The sequence below is a fragment of the Haplochromis burtoni genome, unplaced genomic scaffold (genome assembly GCF_018398535.1).
Source record: "Haplochromis burtoni strain Fernald_Lab_line unplaced genomic scaffold, NCSU_Asbu1 Contig_32, whole genome shotgun sequence".
NCBI classification, from domain to species: Eukaryota; Metazoa; Chordata; class Actinopteri; order Cichliformes; family Cichlidae; genus Haplochromis; species Haplochromis burtoni.
In genome coordinates this window covers 636,645-650,436 of record NW_024582393.1, presented here as the reverse complement: position 1 = coordinate 650,436, position 13,792 = coordinate 636,645, and the positions used below count along the sequence as shown (strand labels likewise).

Here is a 13,792-nt window from a genome sequence, read left to right as displayed (position 1 = left end):
AGGTTGTTATCTGCACACCAATCTGACAGCCTCTGAACTTCAGCTCTGTACGCAGTCTCATCTCCCCCTGAGATGAGCCCCACCACGGTGGTATCATCTGCAAACTTGATGACTGCGTTGTCTGGGTGGGAACTAACACAGTCATGTGTGTACAGTAGGGGACTCAGTACACAGCCTTGTGGAGAGCCAGTGTTGAGGCTGAGGGGTGAGGAAAGATGAGGCCCACTCTAACTCTCTGTGCACGGTTTGAGAGGAAGTCTCTGATCCAGCGGCAGGTGGTAGAAGGAAGTCCGATTTCCAGCAGTTTAACTATTAGTCTGTCCGGGAGTATCGTATTGAAAGCAGAGCTAAAGTCAACAAAGAGCAGCCTGGCGTAACGGCCCTGCACTTCCAGGTGAGAGATGGTGGTGTGGAGCGTTGTAGCGATGGCATCTTCAGTTGATCTGTTAGCTTTGTATGCGAACTGGAGCGGGTCGAGTGTGGGTGGCAGGCAGGACATGATGTGACGTCGGACCAGTTTCTCGAAGCACTTCATTATAACAGGTGTTAGAGCAACTGGTCGGTAGTCGTTGAGGCTGCTAATGTTAGTACGCTTTGGCAGTGGGACAATTGTGGCTGACTTTAGGCACAGCAGGGATGCAGGACTGGGACAGTGAAGTGTTGAAGATCTTAGTGAAGACCCCAGCCAGCTGGTCTGCACTCTTTTAGGACCCTTGCAGTTACCCCATCTGGTCCGGCGGCCTGCCTGGGGTTCACTGCCCTCAGTTTGCGCCTCACCTCATATTCCTGCACTATGAGACTTGGTCTGCTGCTGCTGTTCGATGTTTTTGACGCTGCTGCCTCTGGTCCCTTCACCTCAAAGTACGCGAAGAAGTGGTTCAGCTCCTCCGCAAGCGCCGAGTTATCCTCAGTCAACATGGTACTGCAAGGTTTGTAGTTAGTTAAGTGCTGAACTCCCTACTATAACTGTCGTGAGTTGTTGTTGCTGAAGTGGTCTTTGATCCTTCTCTTGTACGCTGCCTTGGCCTCTCTGATGCCTCTTTTCAGCTCAGATCTGGCTGCACTGTACTGCATACCATCACCGGATCTAAAAGCGGCGTCATGTTGCTTCAGCAGGACCTGGACCTCTTTAGTCATCCAGGGTTTGTGGTTGGAATACACCTGGAGACGTTTGTCCACAGTGACACTGTTGACACAGAAGTTAATATATGAGAGCACTGATGTTGTGTGCTCTCAAGGTCCTGATGTTCAAACACGCTCCAGTCCATGTTTCAAAACAGTCCTGCAGCTGATGCGATGCACCTTCTGGCCAGGTTTTCACAGTTTTTGTGACTGGGGGGGGGCTCTTCTCCTAACGGGAGTGTATGCAGGGATCAGCAGCATGGACATGTGGTCTGACAAACCTAGATGTGGTAGAGGTGTTGCTCTGTAGCCTTTTTGGATGTAGGCTTTATCCAGTGTGTTTTTCCCCCTCGCTGCACATTTAATATGCTGTTCAAATCTGGGGAATACTGACCTTAAATCAGCATGGTTGAAGTCCCCAGCTATAATGTGCACTGCGTTTGGATGGGAGTTCTGCTGATTACTTATCGTCTTGCGCAGCTCCTCCATGGCCGAGTTAGCATTAGCATCGGGTGGTACATACACGGCCGTTACCACGACAACAGTAAACTCCCGAGGTATGTAGACGAGTCTGAACTTCACAGTCAACCTGGAGCTCTTATTATGTCCTCCGGAATCCTGTGAAAATGGTGGTAGTCCGACGTAATGCTCCTTGCACAGCGTAATACCAAACTCAGAAGGTCCTGACGACTGTAAGTGGACTCTCTACTCGATGTATAATAATAAAAAAACACACACGTCCACGCGTAGAAAAAGTAAAAAACAAAACACCGAACGTGAGAAGCAGTGAGCCGCTGCGTTTGTGCGCGCCGCCATATTCATGAATTTAACTACCTACATGTATCTAAATTCCTCCTAAACTGAAACTAATGAGGAGAAATTCATAGTAACTTGAAAAAATGGTAAAATGATCAGTAAATTCTTTCCCCGTGTGTAAGTCTTATCAGGTCTGGATTGTTATTAGCAGTGTTGGTCAAGTTACTTGAAAAAAGTAATCAGTAAGTAATTACTTCCCCAAAAAGTAATCCCATTACTTTACATATTACTTAATTTCAAAAGTAATTAATTACTTAATTTCAAAAGTAATTAATTACTTAGTTACTTTTTAAAAACACAATTTACAACCTGAATAGGTGATAAAGCAATAGATCTTTCAGCCCAATTCTACTTTTTCTGCATAATCCATCATACAAAATGTAATTAAATGGAAAAGTCTCTTTTTAAAACTTGTTTTATCAGTTTTAATCTTTTAACTTTATGCATCAAGCAAAAATTTAATTATATGCTCTATTTTCACCTGTAAAGCAGGAGTGGGGTAGGCGGAGGTTTGCTACGTTTGTTACAAGTAACGCGTTACTGCCCATCTCTGGTTATTAGTAAGGAACTGACATGAGCGGAGACAATAGGGGAGATGAGAGCTTTAATTTTAGCAGGAAGCTCACAAGCAGTGTGACCTGTACATGTGTGAAAGAATACTGCATAGAAGGGTGATACATTTTTACAATGGTTAACCCTTTATTGACCATGGGTCCACCGGCGGGCCCATTTTACAGGTAAATTTGAAGGGCCAGTCAATAAAAGGTTAGTGATTTAAGGTTTTTATACAATTTTGAAACATAGTAACATATGTGCAGAGATAGCTGGCTCTTGGTGTCAATAAACACAGCAGAGTACAGTAGAGACTCAAAGAAAACAATGAGCGCTGGATACTTTTGAACATTTATTAAACGGTTCCCATATTTGAAAACTGAACATGTGCTCCTTCAGTTCCAAACACTTTATTCACAGATGATGTTCATTAACATGTTTGTATCACAGACGGCTATTTACATACATAGTAGACAGTTTGCATTTCACTGTATTTAGTTAAAACCCTTCATTTTTGTGATTCTTATAATAGAAAAGAAATTAACAAACATGACACGGTTTTCTTAAAAATGTATAAAACAGGCAAAGTGACAAAAAAAGTTTCATTATAAAATAAATCATATTATTAAATCATGCTTTAAATCATCTTTGTTGTTCAGATAAACAGTGCTGATCTGATTTATTTTTTCATTAGTACATTTGCTATTGCTGATATAAAACAACAAAAAGGTTCACAGTCACAACTTTAAATGGAGGCAGATTCAGTGCCTTCCAAATCACAGTCAAGTTCACACAAAGTCAAGTCGCACGGAAGACTTTCAGGCCTTCACTCTTCACAAGACGTAAACTCTCACTGAAGCCCTGTGTGCAGGTCCATTACGTGGAGCTCAGATCATGCAAACTTTACGGTCTTGCACACTTCAGTCTACGATTAAACAACATGTAAGAGGTACAAATCCTACTGTTAATCACTTAGTGTCTGCTCTGCAGAGGCATGCAGCTGAAAACCCTCAGGAGTGTGGACTTCAAACGTGAATGCTGTGAAACGGGTCTAAAAGGAAAGAGGAGAAATTTTATTTATTGAGATCTCTAGGTAAGATACAGACTACAACTTCTCTCAAAAAAAACAAAAAAAAAACCAAAAAACCCCAGAGGAACTGGACCGCAGTTCTGAAGCTTATACTTACAGTGAGTGCTCGATGAGTAGCGACTTTGGGTCTTTTAAATCCTCCATTGAATGGTTCTCATTCTGATTTCGCTCCGTGGAAATCTGGTCCCAGATTTCTGTGTTGACCCACAGAGCCCCTGGCAAAGTCAAGCTGGCTCTGGTGCAGGTAATCCAACGACAGAGAGGGCAGGCGACAGTGTAGATGGCACCCTCCAGCTTGGACATTCTCTCCAGACAAGGGGCGCAGAAGGTGTGGTTGCAGTGGAGGACCCGCGGTATCCTGTTGCTGCGTGAATACTCGTAGCAGCACACGCAGCACTCGAGCTCCTCGGCGGTGACCATGCTCGTATCAGATATGCAGAATAAGCAATGCGTGGAAGGCTGCTTTTTCTGCGATACAGAAAAAACACAAAATAGGTGAGTGGAGGGGAAAAATAAGACACAATATAAAATATTCACAAATGTAAAACTGAAACGTGAAGAAATTCAGCTTTTCTTTAACAGATGCTCAGTAACAAAATCATCTAAGAATCATTTGAAATACTTACTTGCTTGTTTGCTGCCGAGCGTTGCGTCTCTGAGTGTAGAAGAGGTGTATTGTGCCCGTTTGACTGGTTGAACGCTTTTTAAAGCCCTCCCTGATCACGAGGCCGTGTCATTTCCAAGGAAGTCTTGCCCTCAGGTAAATAATATTCTGTGGAACTTCACTCTTTAGAAAGGGTGTGCGGGCATGCAAGTCCACGTATCTTTCATAGTTGTTTTATTAACCATTTGTTGACTATTAAAACTTTACGAGGACCTAAATTTGACTTCTTTTTTTTAAAGAGAAAATAAACTTGAGTTTTGTTGAACTGTTAAGCTGATTTTATCTGTGCAGCAGATAAAAACAGCATGTGATGTTGTCAGAGAATGGACTTCCACCTATGTATTATTTTTAGTCTAAACCCTCAAAAAACTTTACATGGAAGTCACATTTTTCACTCTACAAACTTTGAGGTCTTCATAAGCATTTACTTCCAATTTAAAAAAAAAAAGAAAACCTGACATGCATGTGTTTGTTTATGCTGGCAGAAAAACCGAACCACTCAGGGGAAAACACAACAGGCACGTCCCACAGAAAGACACCAGGAAGTTGCAAAAACCCAGAAGCTTCTGGCTGTGAGGCGCTGACCACTGAACCATCATTAAGCAAATGGAGATATTATTATTATTAAATGCCCCACTGAGCAGGGTAATTTATTTGCATTTTACTATGAAAACAAAGACAATGCCACACAAGATTAATTGAAGCATGGTAATTTGGGCATTTGCTGTATAATCACACAAACGCACTCTCATCATAATCATCATGTTGGTCTTATTTTGAGATGGCGCCGAGAAAAGAGCAACGAACAAGAGAATCTTCTGCTTTCGGAGTTTTCTTCCTGTGGAAGGATTAGATGCAGTACAGTAGAACCAGCTTTTACTAAATGCAATGCACAACAGTAAATCATCAGCAATTGCGTGAGCCAGCACCACTAACACGACCGCGTGTTTGACTGCACAGCCCTAAGAAAAATCACTGGGTGTTTTCCTTAGAGCCACGACAGACAAGCTGGACATTTCTATAAATAAAAGAGAACAAAAACACAAAAGAGAAAAAATGATAAAAAAAAGAAAAAGAAAAAAGGAATATACAGAAACAAAAAAAAAAAAAAAGGTTCTCTGCATGGGTCTCCTCATTTAATCCTATGTAGATTGCTGCTATACTGATTGGCTAAGCCAAATTAAAAGGTCCTTGTCTCCGTTTATTTTTGTGCAGACAATGCTTGGCTCATGGGTTGACTGGAGAGACCATCTGCACTAACATCTAACTCTGACCGTGTAGCTTTAGCTGCTTCACAGGATCAAAGGCCAACTTTTGTTTTCTTCATGCTCTCTGCCTTCATATATGAATAGAAATCAAGGCTGGAGTTTTGTCTAGTCTCTTAGTCAGTGACGCATCACCGGTGCTTAATCTCAGACAGTGAGATAAACTGACAAGTACTGACAAGCATGAGCTTTCTTTTATAACACCCATTTTCATATAAGTGCACGTATAGTTTTGCTGCTATACGCTTCTTTATCATATTGTGTCTGATTATTAAAAGTTACTGATCTTACACTATTCACAGAATCTGCCTTTTATACTTCCTTGGATGGGAATTAATGGATTCATCATTATTTTGGCCACAGACTCATCTTGCAAGTCCTTATTATCATGTCCAACCTTTACTAAATTACACTAATGTATTCTTGGCATGTATCCCAGCACTGTAGCCTGGCAGCCTTTGAATGGTATACCAGGAATGCATTCAAACCCATTCATAGGAAACAGAAAGTAGAAGACGTAACACCCCTGACACAGAAAGTGGAAACCATAACTACTACTTTGAGGTTTTTCCGAGGAAATTGATTACATGAAACTTGACTTGTATGTATTTGGTCTCTTCATGTCACTCTTAAAAAAAAATAATAAAGTCTTGGAGCTGGATCAAATCATCTCTTCATCCCCTGAGGATTTTATTTCCTCTAATGAATTAGCAGGAAACAATGCAGATGGGAATGCTTTCTAAAGAAGTGATTGGCAGAGGCAAACAATTTAGAATCAACAAACAAGTTTTCCAGTTATGCAAAGTTCATTTTCACAAAGGAAATCAATATGTGTGCTGTGAAGTCTGCAACAAAGTGACCCACAGAGCTACACTCTCCCACAACCCATGAGCCAAGTTTGTTTCTAGAAGTGATATAAACCACAGAAGCACAGAGTAGATCACAACCGTTTTAATAAACCCCTCCAGTCTCCCCGGCCCCGGCTCTACAGCCACTCCCGTCCATCCCCCACCTCCTCCTCCTCCCCTCAGTCCTTCCTGGCTAGGTGGGCTTTGAGTTTTTTTCTTCCAAAGTCCATGTTGGTAGTGGTAGTAGTGGTGGTGGTGGAGGTTGTGGTTGTGGAGGGGTTTGATCGGGAATGAACATCCCTCCCCACCCCACGTAGTGTGTTTGTAGAATATCGAGTCCACTAGTTGGCTCACCTGCAGGGGGAGGGGAGCGCTGCCCTAAAACACCGGCTCCTCTCACTCCTGCGCTATGCTCCTCAGCACGTACTTCACTGTGTAGGCAAACGCTGCAAAGCCTACAATCACAAAGAGGTTGGCTAGAGCCCCACCTAGTAGTCCATGGTTACGATTGGCCTGCTGCTGGCCAGGGGCGGGATTGGCACCCCCTAGTGGGGCAGGACCACCGTTGAGGGCTGGGAGGCCATAGTGGGCTTGCTGGGGGTCTCCATCAGGCACCACATCAGGTAAGGGGAGAGGCTGTGTACGGGCGTTAAGCTCCTCCTGGGCCTTCTGCTTCTGCTTCATCTCCTGGCAGAAAGGAGGAGGAGAAGGTTAGGATGGAATCAGTCCCTGATGAACGTCTCTCCCACCCCCCCCCCCCCCCCCCCCCAAAAAAAAAGGCCCTCATACTTACGTCAACTACATCAGGAAACAGCTCACAGAATACTTTGTCTTTGAGGTTGAAAGCCAGGCTTTGGGCTGATAGCTGTCTTTTCTAGAAAAAAAAAGAAAAGAAAGAAGAAATGAAATACCTGAGACATAACAGGTCATTTATGTCATTATGTTGCAAATAGGATAGTCTGTTTTAATTACTGTGTAATCAGAGGTCTCAATGCTGCCAAGAGTGGGTCCTTTTTCCACCATGAAGCTGAGCAAACCCGTGAGGATTGTCGAGACGGACCACGCTGGGTTCCACGTATCCGGGTGGAAGTCTGTGATGGACAAACATAACCTGTGGAGAAATGGGAACATTTATGACCAAGTTCTAAAAACGCAGCCTAAATCATTTTCAAAGCTTTAACGCTTAAATTAACTGCGCAATAAGAAGCTACAGTCCTACCTTGTGTTGCACTTAAATCTCCCGTTTGGCGTTATCATGTAGATACTTGGTGGTTTAAAGGGGAATTCTCTGGGAAATATAAGTTTTCCATGGTAATATCCACCTATAAATTAGACATGACATATATAAATATATGTTATACAACACTGTGATATATCAAAAGCAAAAGACCCCCAAAGGATTAGTCATACCTGTATGAAGCTAACCTGAGAAAGACTCACCTGATCATTCCGGTGATGTTATCAGTTATTAACTCATCTAAACTCACACATTACACAAGTTTTTTTCTAGTGTTTAGCATTTCTTACCTTCATACGGGGTTTTCTCAGGACCTCTGACTACATAGTGCCTGAAAAAGAGGAACAAAAAAAGTTAATCACTTATTTCAGATTTGACTAAACAAGTCATCTCTAGACTTGCTGGCATGGCCCAGAATCAAACTCTGTTTCTCCTCCAATTTTTTTTAAAAATTTAGATCTTTCACATCCTGTGATCTAAGATCTAAATTTATAGACAGACAGACAGACAGACAGATATATGAATGAATGACAGGCTGCTAGTCACAAAGCGCCTAAGATATGATTTAAAATGCCTACTTTGCCAAGTTGTCTATTCTGCAATGAATCTTTGTAGACCTTTCAACATAACCGACACTAGTAACCAACACCGCCGCCAGCATTCATGCTCGAATGCACACAGTGGCAGCTGCTGGCAATGGCAGCCACAAGGTAATTACGTGTTAATTAGTGTGCCTGTGTTTCATACATGATGCAAGATACAAAAGAAACAAACTGCTGGGACTTTTGCCCCCTCCTAGCTCCCTTACTTGTTGTTGTCTTGTTTGTTTTTATTTTTTGAGCCAAATTAATTTTTTCCTCACGTTTCTACCTCTCTGCACCTTCGCTCACATCAATTCCAGTTTTGTCTCCCACCTGGAATTTGCTGACCTTTGTGAATCCTTGTATTGAGGCTACTCTTATTACTCTTTATATCAGGTGGTGATTTTTATTCTCTCACTGTTCCATTCAAAAACTACAGTGAAGAAATGCACAGGAGGGCTCAACAATACACATTAACTGCAAGCTGCATTAACTCAGAGGTCCCCAACCTTTTTTGCGCCACGGACCTGTTTATGCCCGACAATATTTTCACGGACCGGCCTTTAAGGTGTCGCGTATAAATACAACAAAATAAAACTAGTACCGGTACCAAAAAAAAAAGAAGATTTATTCATAACACACGTGAAAAGACCCAGGAAAACAGAGTTAACGATAAAAACGATAACAAAATAACGCTGAAAACCGATAAAAACCCTGAAAACCATACATTTCACACCTGAGCCTCAACTCTCGCTGCCCAGTACCAAACGACTCACGGTCCGAGGCCCGGGGGTTGGGGACCGCTGGTCTAACACAAAGGCAAACAAGAAAACAAACAAAACAAAACAAAGAACAAGAACTGGACTGAAAATAAGTGAAAAAGCAACGAGTGTCCAAAGATTTTAAAATGTTCAGAAAGTCTTGAGAACTACTGCTCCAGACCACTTTGAAAATGTTAAGAAAGTCTGGCTCCTTGGAAGCAAAATATAAAAACCAAGAGGTGAATTTAGAGTTTTGCACAGTACTGCACTGATCATGTTAAACTCACGCTCAAATGTCTAAATAATTACAATAAAAATATCATTTTTTTTTCTTTTAAGAGTTAAACACACTACTGAGGGCCATGTCACATTCCAGCGCTCATTATGACTTTATTTAAAACCATTAATTTCTTTAATAAACATCCATTCAAGAAATGCTAATCAAATTATATGGCTAATATTTAGCTAAGTGCTAAAAGTGCTCAATTACATATTTCTTTCATTATTTAAATGTCATGTATTCAGAACATTTTTGGTCAATTGCACTTTTTCTCCAATATCTATACGTCTTTTTTGTACTGGTTTAGATTTTTAAGACATCTCCCAATAGAAAGAAAATGAGCATAAACAAAATTAACAAAAACAAAAACCTGTTCATAGCTTTACAGGAAACGATACCTGATCATCATTAGGATAGTCTGTGGGATATATACAATTTGTACAGTGTCACTCTTCATATGGGTTTCCTTCTACCGCAGAAATAGAGCTAACAGTATTATCATAGTGTGCAGTCTTTACTCATCACTCATTTTCTATACATTTTCCTTCTAAAAAATATAAATCTTTCCAAGGAACCAGTCTTTCTGACGTGACCAAAGTGGTCTTGACGCAATAGTTCTACAGACGTGTTTTTAAATGTTTGAACATTGGTTGCTTTTTCCACTCACTTTAACTTTTGCTTTCTTATTTGTCAAGTTACTTAACACTGTCCTATGATTCATTCCAGTATAAAAAGGGATGACTCAGTATTGCGTAGTATTGTGTACACACATAAGAGACAATGGTTCAAAGAAATGACTTTGTTATTAGCAGCCTGTTGGAAAAACATATTTTGCCCCCCCTTCTTTAGTTGACTCACTACTTTCTGTAGAAGCCTGTTGCAACAATGAACGATTTCTTCCAATTTCTTAAGTCAAATACACAAAAAACAACAATAACATAATTTAAAAGTCATAAAAATAGTAGTTTTGCACCATGTCCTTCAAGAAGCACTGAGAACTATTCCTAAAGAAAAAGAAAGCACACAAAAGCTTGCCTAAGAATTCAAGACATAGTGAAGGATAATGACTTTCAGCCTTTCAACTCAGAACTGTGCAAACTTTTGCCTTGTACACTGTATTTCCATTTAAGTTTGCACATGTTTCAGAAATTGCTGCACCAATGTCACTTTTTTTAGCAAAATATAAAGAAATGAGGACTGCCTCCAGACTTTTACACAGCACTGTAAATTTTTTAAAGCTCTGAAAACAGAATTAAAACTGCATCCACTGCTAAATACTCACTTGTATATAGCAGTGGATGCAGTTTTAATTCTGTTCATCTGTTCATCTTGGAAACCACGATTCAATTTTGTTGGTGTAAAACACTAGCCTGATTTTACACATGAAATGTTTAGTTTATTATTTTTCTACAGAATATTCACAGGTTTTAAACTTTGCCGATGGCCCTAAACACCCTTCCCTGGCTGGACCTCAAGAGTCAAAAAGTCCCAATATTTCCTGACTAATGAGGAACTTACCATTCTAGGATGTTGGAGGGAAGGGGCTCTGCACAAATGTAAGGCACGGGGTCTTTCTTTATCCTGAGGTAATCCTGCTTAAGTCTCTGAGTGGCTGTAGTTGGAGCTCTTTTGTTCCCGTTGTTGTTCATCTGATGATTGAGAGAACATAAACAGTGAGAAAACAAAAACAGTGAATTGCATAAATCTGGATTTACACTGACATCACTGTCCAGATGTATTCCTTTACATTAGGAAATCAAAGCATATCCTGTTTTACTATGGATCTGAACTCTGGACTGCATAGATTTGAATGATTGAATGAATGAAGAACTCTGAATGAATGAATGAATCATTCTGGGTAGCGGAAAGCTTTAACCCTAATATGCCTGTGAAAGGTAACTGCAGCTTCAACTAGAGCAGATCAAAAGACATTGCATCCAGCACTGTCACCTGACCTATTAAATATCAATACTATTAAATATTTAATAAACTCTTAAACATATCACTGCAAATATTATTTATATAGTACATTTCATTACACGTAGGTTAAATGTGCTTGCCACAAAAGATAAAAATATTTTTAAAACTATGTAGCTCTACAATCTCTTAAGGCAATAAAAACAACATAAGAGAGATACGTTAACAGTCACACACAAACACAAAGTTATTAATCATATGCCTGCAAGAATAAAGAGGCTCCAAGTTTGTTTTTGAATGTAGACACAGTTGGAACTGACATCAGGTCAGTGGGAAGGTTGTTCCAAAGAAGAGAACCATTATAACAAAATGTACCCTCAGCAAACTTTCATCTCATTCTGGTAACAGTTTACAGACCTGCACCTGATGACCTGAGAGGTCTCAGAGTCCGAGATGTACTGGGGGTCAAACCACTGAGTTTAGAAGCATTTTAAAGGCATTTCTGTATTGCAGTGGCAGCCAATTAATTTCAAACAAGCTGAAGTTATCTAGCTGATGATTTGGATAATCTTGCAAATACACCAGTAACCTGGTTGATATGAATGGATGGACCATTTCCCAGTCAGTTTGAGATAAGACTTTTTTTTTTGACATATGGTTATACTGTTAGAAAGCTGCATATGCAGTTGTGTTGGCCTTATTAGTATGATTATGAATGCTAAGACCACTGTCCAAAATAAGGCCAAGGTTCCTAACATGTTCAATGTGTTTCAACTAGAGTGAAATCGGGTTGAAAAGACTAACAGTGTGTTAAATAACAACAACAACAAAAGCAGAGAAGGGCAGTAAAATCTCACACTGAACAACACGTAACCAGTACAGGCTTCTGTTTATTTATTAGCAAATGCTAACGCTAACTGGAGAAACAGGCAGAAATAGCTCAACTCTGGCTGCAGAGTGAAGTTTAAATATCAAGTGATTACTTCGCCTCTGTTTTCCTAAAAGATGAAGTTGTCCAATTAGTACAGCTTACAAAAAGCACCGAATTTTAAAAACAATTTATCCAATCTCTCATTGTTCTCTAATGGCGCTGTGACTGTTTGTTTTGTAACTCATGCACAGCACTGCTGTGGTGCTTTAATGCTATATGCATACAACACTGCCTCGCCAAGTGAAAAAGTAAGCATTTAGCAGAGAGTGGAATATAGTATGTATTGCGTTCAAGTTAAAATACGCATCGTGTTCCAAATACTTACACAACGGATATAATTGTACTTTAAACTTTCTTCCCCTGTCAACCCATGTAATTGAAAATTACGACAATAATAAACACTGTCAACTGACCTGGTGTCACGGGGACAAACGCTGACATGTAATAAGCAGTACGTGGACCGCAACAGTGCTAGAATTATGTCATTATCACTTCCAAATAAAGAGGAAGGCTTCTTAACGCAACTTATGTGACTGAGGCTAATCCGCTACTTAGCGGCTAACGTTACATTTCTGGCACATTCAGTGCCTGTCATAAAGCCTGATAATTAAATAATAAACAACTATTACGGACCAAGCTTCAGCTACAGAATGACTGCATGTGTCTGACCACTCTTTAATCACACCACACTTTAATCAGTAAAGCCAGTTCAGGAAAGCTAGCTTGGCACGGTGGCTTTGCTAATGCTAACCGGTGTCGGTTCCTGTTTGAGTGCATTTTAGAACAAGTGGCTAACGTTAGCCAACGTAGGCCACTGCTAACCGGCTAATGTTAGCAGCTACTAGCAGGAACAGTTGTATTGTATATTGTATAACGACAGCTGACCGCGACATCTCTCGCTTTTATTAGTAACTACGGGATGTGCAGTATACACATACCTCTCCAGAAACCCCAACGAAAATATGTATTCGTGGCTGGACACGAAATAAGGTTGTTATTTCTGTTGTCAACCCCAATCCGATAAGACGATGACACCAAAGTAGCTTACGCTATCGCCAGCAGGAGGAAAAATTACACTTCCGGTTTTCTTCTTCATCGCTGCTGTAGCAGTTGAAACGTTACTTAGCAAGTGCTTTACTGTCGCTAGCTGCCCAATCGCGATCCTCCTGGAAGTCCAGTACCGTCTAACAAACATGGTCACCCTTCAGTAACTGTCTTTTAATCATAACATCCGTACTTACATTTATAGTCAATCGCCAAGTAGCACTTGACACTCCCGGTACTTTATGCTGGTGCTTAAATTTGGATTTGCAAAAAAACACGGACTAAACAACAACCATTGTTTAGTCCGCTAAAACATTCCACAAGACCTTTAATAATTTCAGTAGATTTTTTTATTTGACTTCTGCCATCAGTTACAAAACACTTAAAATCATTTTATCAGAAATTTCATCACAAATGCTGAAGAAATGTTAAAGGATTACTTCACTTAATTTAAAGGTCAAGTTTCATTTACTCATCATAGAGAGCGTCATTAAGCCCGTGGAAATATTTGCATAAGCATTAGCAAACACAGTCAAACCCGGATTATTTTATTTGTGTTATTTTTTTTTAAATTTTGTTGGTGTGGGTGTGAGACCCACAGTTTGGGAAGCTCAACTGCTTCCTGAGATTTTTATTATTTTTTTCAAAATTACAGTAAATAACAATCATCACCTCTTGCATTGC

At 40.4% G+C, this 13,792-nt stretch overlaps 2 protein-coding genes across 3 annotated transcripts; both read right to left on the bottom strand.

Moving 5' to 3' along the window:
* Positions 1 to 2,427: 2,427 nt before the first annotated feature.
* LOC102304732 (RING finger protein 208) lies at positions 2,428 to 4,168 on the bottom strand. The gene is made up of 2 exons (XM_005918548.3): positions 3,678 to 4,168; positions 2,428 to 3,541 (listed from the first exon to the last, which is right to left on the bottom strand). Exons 1-2 carry the CDS (start codon positions 3,998 to 4,000, stop codon positions 3,463 to 3,465), a joined length of 402 nt encoding a protein of 133 aa, XP_005918610.1. The 5' UTR covers positions 4,001 to 4,168; the 3' UTR covers positions 2,428 to 3,462.
* Positions 4,169 to 6,445: 2,277 nt separating this feature from the next.
* On the bottom strand, positions 6,446 to 13,414 carry ube2j2 (ubiquitin-conjugating enzyme E2, J2 (UBC6 homolog, yeast)). 2 transcript variants are annotated; one of them, XM_005918546.3, is made up of 7 exons: positions 13,306 to 13,414; positions 10,735 to 10,865; positions 7,885 to 7,925; positions 7,577 to 7,679; positions 7,330 to 7,468; positions 7,151 to 7,231; positions 6,446 to 7,044 (listed from the first exon to the last, which is right to left on the bottom strand). In XM_005918546.3, exons 2-7 carry the CDS (start codon positions 10,863 to 10,865, stop codon positions 6,754 to 6,756), a joined length of 786 nt encoding a protein of 261 aa, XP_005918608.1. In that variant the 5' UTR covers positions 13,306 to 13,414; the 3' UTR covers positions 6,446 to 6,753. The 2 variants fall into 2 exon arrangements, with proteins under 2 accessions (XP_005918608.1, XP_005918607.1); XM_005918545.3 differs by lacking the exon at positions 13,306 to 13,414 and adding an exon at positions 13,003 to 13,238.
* Between the last annotated feature and the right edge of the window lie 378 nt (positions 13,415 to 13,792).

Excerpts from the sequence above, each read along its gene's own strand:
- LOC102304732 (XM_005918548.3), bottom strand. The coding sequence starts at position 4,000 with ATGGTCACCGCCGAGGAGCTCGAGTGCTGCGTGTGCTGCTACGAGTAT. Across the intron at positions 3,542-3,677 it reads CTACTCATCGAGCACTCACT|ACCCGTTTCACAGCATTCAC; the intron begins GTAAGTATAAGC and ends CTTTCCTTTTAG.
- ube2j2 (XM_005918546.3), bottom strand. The coding sequence starts at position 10,865 with ATGAACAACAACGGGAACAAAAGAGCTCCAACTACAGCCACTCAGAGA. Across the intron at positions 7,232-7,329 it reads TTGAGACCTCTGATTACACA|AAAAGACAGCTATCAGCCCA; the intron begins GTAATTAAAACA and ends TTTTTTTTCTAG. Across the intron at positions 7,045-7,150 it reads TGTTTCCTGATGTAGTTGAC|GAGATGAAGCAGAAGCAGAA; the intron begins GTAAGTATGAGG and ends CCTTTCTGCCAG.